Here is a 14,005-nt window from a genome sequence, read left to right as displayed (position 1 = left end):
ATGGTAAAACGCTGACCAAAATTTACCTGATCATTCCCACTTTTGATGATACGGTGTCATCTCCAACTTTTATAGTACTAAAAAATGTTATTTAAATTTTTTAAATAACATACTCTTCCACTTGTAGTTTATAAATCCGTGTTGAGTTTTTATCATAGGCATCCAGATTTTTGTAAAAAAAAATGTATAACAAAATTTTTATAATTTTTGGAAAACGCTGGATATGTTTTACTGTATTTTAGGGGCGAGGAAAGTTCTGTCGAAATAACCTTCGACCAATATTTTATATTGGTTTTCGAACTTCCATAGGTTAAAAAGGACTGGTGTAACATCAGAGGCGTAATGAGGTGCGTGTGAAATATTGTTGAAGTCATATTTAGATACTATGTGCACATCTCAACTTTCAAAAACATGAGCACCAAAGGGGGATTTAGGTATGCATTTGTCAAAAAAATTCATACATTTTATTGGATTTATTCTCGACTTTACGGAAACCTTGTATGAAATAAATTTAACACGGTTTGTTCAAACATAGTTTGATTAATTTCAAGGAATCTATTTTCAGGCCGTGAAATATTTTTGGATATCATAAAACAACTTAAAATGTAAGTTTTGGACTTATTGATGATAGCAATACTCTAGATGTATGTTAACTGTTAGGAAATCTAACTTATTCTCTTAAAAGTCTCTATCGAACAATTTGTTATTTTTTTGAAAGCAAATATTTTTTTTTTGATAATGTCGGTTTTGTGATAGCAATGTACAAATAATAATAGTAATCGTCAATAAACTGCAATATTTTCAGGGCAGTTAAAAGGACAGATGGAATTCTGTATTTAAAGCTATTTCAGCTTTTAAAAGAAAAAACCTAAGAGGTGGCTTGGGGCTACTATGAACTAATAAATTCGTCATAAATTTGACATTACCACATCTTTTGGTATCTGCCATAAATGACACTTTTTCTGTTAAACGAAAACTGTGTTTCCTGAAGAAATAAAACGAATTTTTACGACGTTTGATTAACAAAGTGGAACAGTTTTATGAAATGAATTTTAAATTTTGTAAGTAGTGTGTTATTTTTATAATAAATTATAGTATTGATAATGAAATGTTCTCACAGGGAGATACATGATAATTATAGATGGGCGTTCAATACAAGAGAGAATAACAATGTATGTTGCTGAATTTTTGGCTACATTTATTTTGATGTATGTCGGTTGCATGGCATGTGTCAGCCCTAGCACCACAGCACTAAGGCACCTCTTAGAAGTTGCTTTTGGTTTTGGTTGTGCTGTTGCAACGGCCATTGAGGTGAGATATAAGGTACATAAAAATATCGAATTATACATATATTAAAATTGACATTATTACATAATTATAGTTAGAAATGAATTTAGATAATATTTTTAGTGTTTTGGAGCAATTTCTGGGTCACATATAAACCCTATCATCACATTGGCAGCTTTTTTGTTAGGAAAACTTCCTCTTGTTGAAATTCCTGGTTACTTAACTGGACAATTTTTAGGATCCACAGCAGCTTACGGATTGATAAGAGTAAGTAATAATATTATTGTAATCACAAATCGGTCACAATTACTCTAAATAAGTCAATGGTTATTTTATTTCAAGAAAAAATTCAAAAACAAGTCAATTTTTATTTTAAGGGGACGCCCTAATTCAAACATTTTAAATGACAAGGGGGATCGAGTAACCTAGCTTGAAAGATATCTTATTAGTAGTAGGTATGGCATATCTCTGTTTTCGAAAAAAAATGCAGGTTTAATTATTTTGTATTTACAGTTTCTTTTTTCTTTTTAATACTATGTGTGTTTGTTAACAGAAATTATTAAATATTTATCTAAAAACATTTATTGTAGATAATGATGGCAGAGAGTCTCATATTTGGTAAATTTTACCCTGATGCTGGAATTTGTGCTAAGGGTCTAAATCCCCAATTAACAACTGCACAAGGATTGGCTATTGAAACAGGTATATCTTTTATCCTGATTTTGATTACTTGTTCTATTGTGGATTCAAGAAATATTATGTCCATGGGCACCGCAGGACTCAAATTCGCTGTTACCATTTTTATACTTGCAATCGTCGCTGTAAGTATTTTATATATTTTTTTGAATTGTTACATAATAAAATCAACTTTAATACCAAAATTGTGAAAAAGAATAACAGACGACTTTACTCCTGTTTAAATACCTAGATAAATGCATACTGTTACCATAATGGTTCCCGACCTGAATGAAAATTTAAAGTAGGGTAAAAATTTTAATTAATTTTTGGTATTGAATGGGAAAATTACGATATCTAAAAGGTGACGAGGTATTTTTATTTAACTTTTTTGGAATTTTATGAATTGTAACCAAATATAGGAAAAATGACTAGGCATAGGTTGGCGTTCAAAAAATGTCGCGAACTATTGTATTAGAATAAGAAAAACTGTTCACGGTTGTTCTTAAAAATGTAATTATTATAGAAGATTCTTCTTGAAAACTTTAAATTTCAGTTGAATCTTGTTTTTTTATTAACGTTAACATGTGTTAATAATTTCTGTTTAGGGTCCGTTTACATCTTGTCATATGAACCCAGCAAGAACGTTCGGCCCTGTAGTAGTGAACAACGCATGGAAGAAAAACAGTTGGGTAAATAAATTTGCACTTTTTTGCTTTGTTATATATACTGACTGGCAAAAAAATGGTCACCCTGGAAGATTCCGCAAAACCACTTTCAAAATTATTAATTTAACTAGTGGTTGTTATTTTATTAACTAAAGAAGCATTCATTGTTGACACATGATGTACAAATTAGCTCAAAAAAGACACAAGTAAATACAGAATTAAATATTTAATTTAAGAAAGTACCAACTGGTCAGTGTATATTATTAAATTCAATTATTAATATATCTTTAAACCAATATTTTTTTAATAAATTAATTACATTTAGGGCTTTTATAAAGTTATCCTATTAGTTAGTTTTCTTGTATGATGCAATTATTGCATAAATAGGAGGTCTAAACTTGGGTGAAAGATTGTGGTCGCATTAGCTGTGTAATTCATTTTCGTTGATAACACGATGTCCGTAAATTTTAATATTGTAATATGTACATATCTGAATTTATGTTACTGATTTTTTGAGTAACGCTATATAGAATTATAAGAAATATCAACGCATTCACCAACCTTTTTCGGGTCTTTCCCAAAACTTTCTAAATTGCAGGGGATTCCTCATCAAATTCAATAAATGCGAGCAATGACATGTTACACAAACAGTTAGGTAGACCATGTGCCGTATTGAAACAATTTTTGTGACTCTTACAACCATGGGCGCCCATATGGGGGGGCCAGGGGGGGCCATGGCCCCCCCTGAGATTCTACGTCAATTTCCTTTTTATTTGTCAAATTTAAACTTCAGCACATTTGTAAGAGTAGGTACCTACAACATGCCCTACATTTTCAGTTTTATTGCCACACAAACACAGAAATGTGACAAACTTAGACCATCTGGTTTTGAAACCCTTTGTTCGGCCCAGATTTGCCTGGAAACGTCATAAATCTATCGTTTTTAACCGGTACTGAATTATGGATTGTTTCATTATTTGCTTTTTACAGTTATTACAAGAGCAAACACTTTATTGCTTATACCCATTCCGTTTTCACTTTTTATATGTGGTGAAGTGACGAACAGTTGTTGAACCGGCGTTTTATTGGCTATAATTATTATTATTTCTTTATTTCAAAATTTGAGCGTAAGTACTCTTCATTAAATTAAATTAAATATCTGTTTAAATTTTAAATTTAATATTTTATTTAGAAACAGAAAAATATAGATATTCGAAAATTCTTCAAGAGAAAAATTACAAATACTGATGATACTTCAGCTAATAAGAACTATAAAATAAGTGACAAGGCTGATCGTGATAGCGGTAATAACGTAACAATGTGCACTAGTGGTGTTATTTATTACTATTGTCTTTGCCATTTCTATTGAAACACCACCTGTTGATTTTGCTTAAAATTTAGCAATTGATATCAGCTTTCGGTTGATTGACAACGGCTTTTAGTTAGAAAATTGTCTGAATATGAACGTTGCCAAATTTACGATTAACAAGTGGTGTTTCAATAGAAATGGCAAACACTTTACTGATGGCGGTTTTTCAGAGTAGCCATCGACGTCGAGTGGAAATTTCGGTTGCTCCAAAACTGTTTCACCAGTGGGCGTACGAACCACAACACAGATAGCATTGAAAATTATTTTAAAATAGGCACTTTTATTCCATACCTGGATCATTTAATTCTTTCCCTAACAACACGATTTTCCGAAACAAAACTGTCACTATACTCATTATTTTCTTTACATCGAAAGAATATGCATAACTTAAAACCAAGTTGCTTTAAAGGGTTGGGCGAATTTTACTCCACTGACAATTTATCAGACGAAATCCAAAATTGGCAGGATTTTGTAAAAATAAAAAACCTTGACAGTAGTATTTTTATGGAAGATTTGCCAAAAGAGCATGTTAGTTTTTTCCAAGTATCAAAAAATTTTTGATTAATTTAATATTTTTATACAATTTTGACATGTAAACAAACGTTTATTTTGCCGTCAGTAGGCAACTAAAGCTTTGGTTTATCCGGTAGCACCATAAAATTTTTAAACCGCTAGCGAAATAAAATTTTTATTTTGCTGTTTTAAAACCATGGTTACCATTTCTGTAATTTCTCCAGTGTCTTGCTGCTTTTTCCATCTGAGGAACTTTTGATACACTTTCTGATCTGGTCTTTTCTGGGAGCAAGTTTTGTCGTTAGAATCTTGCATGATTTTGCAATTTTTCGATAATTTTAGTTTGTTTAAAATAAACAAACACCGTCGCCAAAGTCACATACTACACACACACACCTGATATTGTACACTAAATTCTACGCATATAAAACTTTTATTTGGTCGCTGTCAATTCTGACGTTTCTCGAGTCTGAACTTTGAATCACCAATTTTTTCACAATTTGGGACTTGGGGTTGTCAAAATTGAATAAAATTTTGTATTTCACTCGCGGTTAAAATGAATGTGTAACTCGCGGTCTTAAGGCGCTCGCGGCATACGCCGCTCTCGCCTTAAACTGACCGCTCATTAAACATTCACTTTAACCGCTTGTATAATAAATAACTATTATAACTTTTTAATTTTAATATTTTACATTTATTTTTGTTAATAATAAGAATAATGTTTTTATAGGGTTATTTGCGAGTGGATTTGATTAATGCAGTTGATGATTAAAATATATATTTGTAACAGTAAAGATTTGTATCATTATATTATTTGTATATACAAGAATAGAGTATATTACAAAAATTTCAGGGTGGCCCCCCCTGAGAATGGTTTCTATGGGCGCCCATGCTTACAACAGAAGAAGGTCTTTCTAGGCAAGCGGATTTACTGCCTCCTCTGCGACGAACTCGCAAAAGTTATCACAAGTTGAGTAGTAATTAAACCACAGCTACATTATATCTTCAGTGGAACCAATTTTATCCCGGTAAAATAGGACCCGTGAGCTCCTATTACAGCAGTTACATTTCGCTTTGATACAGTAGAAATGTAAACTGTAGAAAAAGTGGAAACTGAACCGTGCAACTTGAGAGAAAAAAGTCGTTAAGCAGGAACTCTAACCGGCAATCTGGTGACCGATGATTCAATACCTTGTTCATTAAGCTACCATTTGTCGTAGCGGAAATCCTGGAAAAAACGTGATAACAAGGACTTCTTTGAACTCTTTACCGGCACAAAACAAGTTACAGGAATCGGGAAGTTAAACGCAGATTATAAAGCTTCATTATTACCAAGTCGTGATCGTCACCAGTAGTCCGTCAATCATCATCATCATCATTATGCTATGATCTTTTTGGCCAAACCTTGTTTTAAAATAATTGTAAATTTTGAACCTAAGGTCTAAGGTAAACAAAAAGAACTGCTTTCTAATTGCCAGCATAAAAATAATAAATTGCAGAAAAGACGACTTTGTGTTATATTGCTACTCTAATGTTAGGCATAAGATCTCAATCAATTATAGTGGGTGAGTCGGTGAGCGTGGTCATCGATTTTTCACTAAGTATTACTTTATTAGAGATTATACTCTAAAATATTTTTTAATTATTCAGAATGTTCTATTTTTAAGGCGTAACACACAATTTAGTTTTTTTAAATGAATTACCCTATTTACATATTTTGATTGACTTTTTTTTAGTGTGTACAACCACAATTTTTTTTTTAAATTCCGATAGGACGTTGTCACGTTATTTAATTTTTATTCAAATTTTTGGCAATGGAAGGGTTCACAAAAAATGGCAATAGGCTTCTTTTTAACATCTGTCTTACAATATTTTAAGAACAAAACAGTCTGTGTAGTTTAAAATAATTTTAGAGTATAGTGAAATCTTTTCGTGGGATAATATATTATGTGCTATACTTTTTTTAATTTTCTGAAACAAAAAGTAATGGTTATTGCATTAAGTATGCCCTCCTAAAATAACTATTTAGTTAAGTAGTAAAATGAAAATAACTTATGTGTTTTTCAGATATATTGGGCTGGACCATTTGGAGGTTCCGCTTTGGCTACTATTTGCTACATTATATTTTTCTGTGATAATATGTAGTATAGTTTAATTGTAAATGTATTTAACTAATATCTAACTTTGTCAACTTTACATATATAGGCATTTGTCAATTATACCTTATTAATAAAATACATGTTGCATAGTAGAAGAGTGCAGTGGTTTGATGCGTCGGAAGGCTTAATACGTAAAAAGACTTGATACATTTTCAAATTAGGCGCCCAGTTTGAAACTAAGTAAAATTTTAATAAGTGGTGAAGATTTTTAAATAGGCTTCTTCTGTCATCTGATCCCTTAATACCTTCTTTAAGGAAGGTCCACTGAAATAAAATTAAAATGCTACCAGAAGTTCATCAACTTTTAAAAAACGAATTAAACAAAAGTGATACCGAGGAAACAGAAGCGATTTCACCAGTGACGGCTCGTGCCAAAAAAACGTGGGTCGGCCAAACATGAGGATAACTCTAATTAGTTTTTTAGTTAATAAAATGTCATTGTCATTCGTTAAATCAGTTTTACGCCGTTTCGCAGATGGAGGAGCTATATCAGCAATTTTAAAGTAGCAATCTCTTCAACATCAGAATATATCTTTGAAAATAATGATCTTCATTTCGAATTCTTTTTAAAAAAATTGCTAACTGCTTAAAGTTGACTTGATTATCCGAACCACTTGTTCCGTCGTTACCTCGAAATGCCATTTCTTGTGTTGATAGAAAAATAATCATGTTTATTAAATGTTTTACCATAATTCTGTTTTCTCGAACAGTCTCATTGTATTTATTTATATATGTATTCGTGTCTGGCACTATCCAACGAATTCGCGATATTGTGTTTTCCGAACAATTTAAATTTTAGAGTCAAATAAATATGCTCCTTAGAAATTTTGCGTTTGGCCAGTGCACGATGAACTTCTTTTAAATTATCACAACCACTAGAATTATAAGGGTTCTTGGATTCTGAAAATAATAAACAATACCAGAAAAATAATTTGTTACGTGTTTCGCTGCCAGCTAACGAAGGATATTTACAGTAGAGTGTTTTAGAAAATGCACGATTATGACCAGGCTTCGTTTGAATCAAATTGATAATTAACGTTGCTTCACAAAAACTTTATGGCCATAAGTTAGTTCTTTAAATTTATGTATTAATAAATAATTAACCAAGTCGCCATTCATGTCAACTATATTGCGAAAAGTGTCCATCGTGAGTTTTTATACGAATTAATATATATATATATTTAATTATTTACCAATTCAATCAAGCGCTTCGTGCAACGTGCAACCAACACTGGTCAAAAATATTCATCGTTCGTTCATCTTCGGTTTACTAATCGTCCAAGTACGTTGGATTGCTACAACCGAGCCGGCCGGCCGACCGCGGGTGGAAACTATACGGGAATTCACGGACTATTTTATGTAAAATATTTTTTATTACAGGAGATGAATACAATTTCAACACTCTACAGTTAGGAATATACCGTATTAAGATATATATGATCAACTGATTGATAAAAAGATTGCAGTATTGTTTGAATCATCCAATTTTACCCAACTAAATTAAATTATTAACGACTTTCTTAAATTTTGAAACTTTATGCTTGACATGCATAATTCTTTAATCAGTTTTTAATAATTTATGAAATAATGAAAAACTGTAAATATTGAAATGAATAAAATAAAAGAGCGATAAGTAGAAACGAGCGCGCCGCATCCACGGTGTCGTCTGCGTCTGCGGCAAAATCGGCCAGAGCGCTATCGGCCGATGTTGTGTGTTTCAATCTACGCCAGAATTGTAACTTAATGCAGCCATATACCGATCGGAAAGCATAAGCCGTAGCTCGTAGATTACTGTTGGTAATTTTTCAACGCATCGGCCGGCCGGGCCCGTGTCTATATAGGCATTTGACATAGTAAAATAGTTTCTCTCCGGGATGAATTTAAAACATTAAATTGTGTCTTCATTATTAGAAATTAATAGTAATTATTTTTATTTATTTATGTTTATTAATTTTTTAATTTTTAAAAATTATAGTATCAGTATGCTAATAAAAAATTTGGATTTTCAAAAAAAAATTGTTTTCTTACTTCTCAAATTATTTGGTACGGCCTGGCCGACCCTGCCGTCCCTGACGAGCCGTCACTGGATTTCACTATTTGTTTCATTCGATGAAACAAATAGTGAAATCAGTTTCGAAAGTGATGAAATTTAATAAGTATGTATATATTTTTTTAAGCAGGCTAGTTTTTTTTGTTGTGATTGTTTCTTAATTCTTATTATATTAATAATGATTATTAAACACTAACAACTTTTAAATATGGAAGTTTTTACTTGTATTTTAATAATTGATTTTATTACATACCACATTTCAGTAAATTTTCAATTCAAAATTAGCAAACCATGTTTTAAAATAAAATTAATGCAATTTGATAGAAATCATAAAGTTTTTTAATGAATTTAGGCTGTTTCAGAATTTTGGCCACATATTTTTGATTTCGTCCCACTGTGTAACGCCCGATGGACGTCCTAGAGTGGAGAAGATGCGGTTTATGCTGAGATTTCCTTAGAGGCCAAAACTGTGCTGTTCACTCTTTAAGAGCAGTCTTTAAATGCTAATTCTTATCTATGGGACATTCAAGATTACGTTGTTCCTTTCGCACTTTTTATAGGATCAGATTTCTATCTTATGCAAGATAACGCAAGACCTCATAAGGCAAGGTGTGCATGCAATACTTTTAAGAAGTGGGAATTGTAGTTTTAGAGTGGCCGTGAATGAGTCCGGACATGAATCCTACTGAGCATGTCTGGGACGAGTTATGAAGACGTGTCAAAGCTCGGTAATTTTAGTTGATTTGTCAGATTTTTGGAATTTATCCACTTTATAAAGAAAAAAAAGCCGAATACCCAGTGTTATGAATAAGTATATATTATTTACAAGAGTGCACAAAATATAGTTAATATAGTTAATTGAGGTGCAATTTTTCAGTCTTCTTAAGAGAAGTCCCTAGATTTGGCGTGTGGGAGTTTCAACACATTTTCAGAAATTATCTTATTAAGAGCAGTTTTTTTTTAAAACAGTTTGTTGTCATCTTCTTTTTAGCATTTATATCTCAGCTATTTATGGTAATTTCGGAACTCGGTTTTCTCACAAAACTCTAGACAGTACCCAAGAAATATTATCGACCTTTTTTGTTGGAAATGTGATACAGTAAAATCAGTTTTTATGGAAGAAATTGCTTTTGCTGTGCTTTTGTGGTAAAGGGTATATGCATATAACTTAATAAAGCTTCCTGGTCAATCGTTTTGCAGAAGATAAAAAGTAATACGATCAAAAATAATTCTAATTTTGTAATCATTTTACCGTTGTTTACGAATTTCTATCCTTCAAATGTTTCATGAGTCTAAGACGAGTGTCACACTTAGAAGTTATTGTCGTGAATAAAGCCCGTTTACTGATTTTTACGAAGTAAACTAATCAGTAATCACTGATCAAAATGACGATGATCAATATGAGATTCTGTAAGTGAAGATATAACAGTGCTTTTAGAAATAATGAATATGTTTTTCTGTAGGGAGGAGAATGACATGGTCAGATTCTGTAAAAATTGATGTAAGATTGACACGCATGCTGTCAGAATTTTTTGGCACTTTTATATTAATATTCGTTGGATGTATGGGCTGTGTATTTCATAATCCCATTACAGCACGACATCATCTGGAAGGTGCTTTTGCTTTCGCTTTTGCTGTTACAACGGCGATTCAGGTTTATCATCAAAATGAAAATATGAATCTCTTCACATCCATCTCGTAATATTTTAGTGTTTTGCCCATGTTTCTGGATCACATATTAATCCAATGTTGTCAATTGCGGGTTGTATTTGTGGACAAATATCTGTTCTAGCAGTACCTTTTTATATAGTATCTCAATGCGCAGGAGCATTAGCAGGATATGGGATGGTTGCGGTAAGTTATTGTTATTAGAGTTATTACTAATTATTATTAGTTTAGGTACTACAGGGTTAAACAATAATATCCATTATGGTGCAAATTTTTGTCACCTTGCCAACAAATATTAAACTGAGAAAAAACGCATGTTCAGGTAAAGTCAAAAACAAAACAACAAAACGAAACGTCATTTGCGTCATAGATTTGTATATTACAACCAAGTGGTTCAAAATGTTTTGATGTAACATTTTTTTACGTATGTCAAAATATGGAGAGTAAAATGAAAAGCTTGACATGTTTTTGCATTTTTTTCAAAAACAAATGCTGCGCTTTTTATGAATTTTGTGCATTACTTTATCATAATTTTGTACAGTAAACTCATTTGACATGCACCTTGAAAACTTTTACGAGTTAAGTTATTGTTATTAATTTTTTGTTTTAGTACGAGATTAAACTATGCACATCGAAGTAAATTCATTTTTTATTATTTTAATAACGTTTTTAAATGAAATTTTAATAATTTACATATTAGGTACTACAAATGTATTATTAGCATATGCGTATTCAAAAATTAATATTTATATTTATTTGCATTGTTTATCCACAAGTGCTTTTATAAATTGATACCTGCCCCAACTGAAAGTATAATTAAAGGTAGAATTACTAATTCCCTATTTAATCTTAATATTAAAGTAAAAAACTTTAAAGATTTTATATAATTTATTAGTAGGCACTGCTACATATGTTTCGGTACACAGTACCGTCTTCAGGCAGAAGAGAAACTAGTTTTAACGGAGCTAATTTCAGGGGAGATTTGATTATCTCGGTTTGGTCATTCATTAATTTATCGAGTCTACTGTACCTGTTTATTTGCAAACATTTTAGCGCGTTTAATATTGAACCTTTATTTTTCATGGGTCAAATTTTGAAATCGTCATTGAAATTGTGGTTTTCTTGAATTAAGTGGTTCACGTATGTGGAATTTGATTTTTTATTGACGTATGATGACCTGTGTTTTTTCTTCTTTGAGGGCAATCACTACCCACATATTTTAGTTAAAAATTCAAAAAATGTTGACGGTATACAAGCATTTTTTTTCTGTTATATTCGAATTAATAATGTTATTGAAGTGCAAAATCTACAAATATCTAAAACCAATTAATTTTACAAAATCAGTCATTATTTGAAAAAAAACTATAGGTATTTATAATGTTATGATTGCAGAATTTTTGTTTGAAATGAATCTGAATGTATAGAGTGCATCTGTTTCTTTGTAAGTGTTGACAGATACCTACACGCAAAAGTTTTGTTTTTAGTGATAAATTTTTTGCTTGTAATTAACATTTTTCAACTAAGGACGTACTGTTAAAAAAGGCTCCACAAAACGTAATGTATATTATTGCCTCTAAAATTATATAGCATCATTTAGTATTTCTGGTTATTCAGCCTGATAACGTTACGCTAGAGCTCGGAGCACTAGTTACTGTAACCTTTCATCAAATTTTTATTTAAATAGTACTCCGTTTTAGCTCCTGGCACCATATTATGACAGATTTGGTATGCTTGAAGGATCAGTAGTAGAAGACTCTGGAGTATGTGCAACAGACATAAGTCCACATTTAGAACTGTGGCAAGGATTTTTTATAGAAGCAGGAATATCTGGTGTAACAGCTCTAGTTTTCTGCGCAGCAATTGACAGTAGAAATAAAATAATCGAAGAATCACTTCCCCTACGTTTTGGTCTGGCTATTGGAACTCTTGGATTAATAGCTGTAAGGCCACTTAAAGTCGCAGACGAAACTTAACGACAGAGAAACGTCACAATGTGGTAAAAATTTAGGTTAACACCATTGTGTCACTTATACGTCAAGAGAATGTTCAAATCCACATTATACATATCTGTCACTTGGTCACTCTGTTTTGACACTTAAATGCAGTGGTTAAAGCTTCAAAATTTTGACAAATCAAGTGTAGGCTATTAGTGTGAATCCAGATTGTCCTTAAATTTTGTCTGCGACGTTACATCTTATGTTGTTGTTGCGATTCAAATGAATTTTAATCAAAGAATCTCTAGAAAAGTAAACGGTTCATCTCCTAGGTCACCAGTGCTGTTGACTAAAATGTTGGTTTTTGTTTGTTTGAGTAATTTTTTTTCATTGAAATCATTTAAAAGTATCAAGACAAACAAAAACCGAATATATACATTCTACCAAGTTTAAAAAAATTCTCAATGCAAAAAAGAAACAAACGCATTGATTTACTGAATACTTAAACAAACTGGACCTTTTGACAGAAATTGAACCTTTTGACAGAAATTGAACCTGTTATCTGCTGTACTTCAGCTAAACGAACTGGAGAAACCCAATTTGAAGAAAATAACGTCGTCTAATTAATCTGTATACCGATTTTGTCACAAGAATCAGTCAAAAATATTAATTTTTTTTGCATTGATGAATGATTTTTAAATTTCGATATTATGTACATTGAAATAAGCTTTCAAAAGAGGAGTCTACTCTCCATGCTATTTAAGTTGTTTTGTCATAGTTTCATAGTATAATTTTGATATTTCAAGGTCACAGCCCGTCGCTATCAGAAGGTCAGCATCATTTGATTACTCATCCATAAGTTTTAAATTTCAAAGTTGCACCAGCGGTTTCAAAGTTATGAGGGGTAAAGTAAAAATTTATGATAAAATACATAATTTACGATGAAATGAAAGAAAAAACAAGCACTGATTTTAGACATTAAGCCAAATAATTAAATAATTTAAGATATTTGAAACTATAATTTTTGTAAATTAAATGTTTTTATAGGCTCCTTTTTCATCTTCTCATATGAATCCGGCAAGAACTTTGGGTCCTATGGTAGTAAATGGATATCATAAAAATCACTGGGTTTGTATATTAAAATCACGAACATCTGGTAAATCTGAAGGCACTTTATGCGTTTTAAATTTGATCTTTGTAGCTTTATTGGGTTGCACCTATATCGGCAAGTATAAGTAGTGCAATCACCTACAATATATTTTGGGCTGCTCCTTAGTTACCATGTGTTTCTGTTTATGTTTACAAATAATTTGTTATGAAAAATGTACCTACCTATAATTTCGATTTCGTTAAATACGTTGAAAAATCAGTAGTCTATTATATTTATATTAGTTATTAGAAGTAGCATTCTGGGGAGAGATTAAATATCTTGCTTAAGAAAAAGTCCAGAACTCTGATAGGTTTTTATGAGAAACGCATTGACTATATTCATTTACTGATCAGTCTTAGATAAAATTTAAATTACGACTGAAGTAATTTTTTAAACAAATTTCTTTTTGCAAAATTTGTGTAAAAAACAGTAAAAAAAGGTGGCAGGAATGCCACTAATGCCATTAATTCTGAATAAATAATAAGGAAAAATGTGATTTAAGGTTAGTCCCTACGTTTTTCTGAGTGTTCAA

At 31.4% G+C, this 14,005-nt stretch overlaps 1 protein-coding gene across 1 annotated transcript; it reads left to right on the top strand.

Moving 5' to 3' along the window:
* The first annotated feature begins 816 nt into the window (after positions 1-816).
* On the top strand, positions 817-13,650 carry LOC135145312 (uncharacterized). Its single transcript, XM_064077427.1, has 11 exons — positions 817-1,061; positions 1,121-1,311; positions 1,411-1,554; positions 1,878-2,108; positions 2,571-2,654; positions 6,580-6,643; positions 10,185-10,375; positions 10,432-10,575; positions 12,087-12,329; positions 13,371-13,451; positions 13,525-13,650. Exons 1-11 carry the CDS (start codon positions 1,046-1,048, stop codon positions 13,597-13,599), a joined length of 1,464 nt encoding a protein of 487 aa, XP_063933497.1. The 5' UTR covers positions 817-1,045; the 3' UTR covers positions 13,600-13,650.
* The last annotated feature ends 355 nt before the right edge of the window (positions 13,651-14,005 follow it).

Source organism: Zophobas morio, unplaced genomic scaffold (assembly GCF_036711695.1).
Source record: "Zophobas morio isolate AGI-343-1 ecotype UQ-CSIRO unplaced genomic scaffold, CSIRO_AGI_Zmor_V1 ptg000005l, whole genome shotgun sequence".
Taxonomy (NCBI): domain Eukaryota; kingdom Metazoa; phylum Arthropoda; class Insecta; order Coleoptera; family Tenebrionidae; genus Zophobas; species Zophobas morio.
This window is presented reverse-complemented; position numbering and strand designations above follow the sequence as displayed.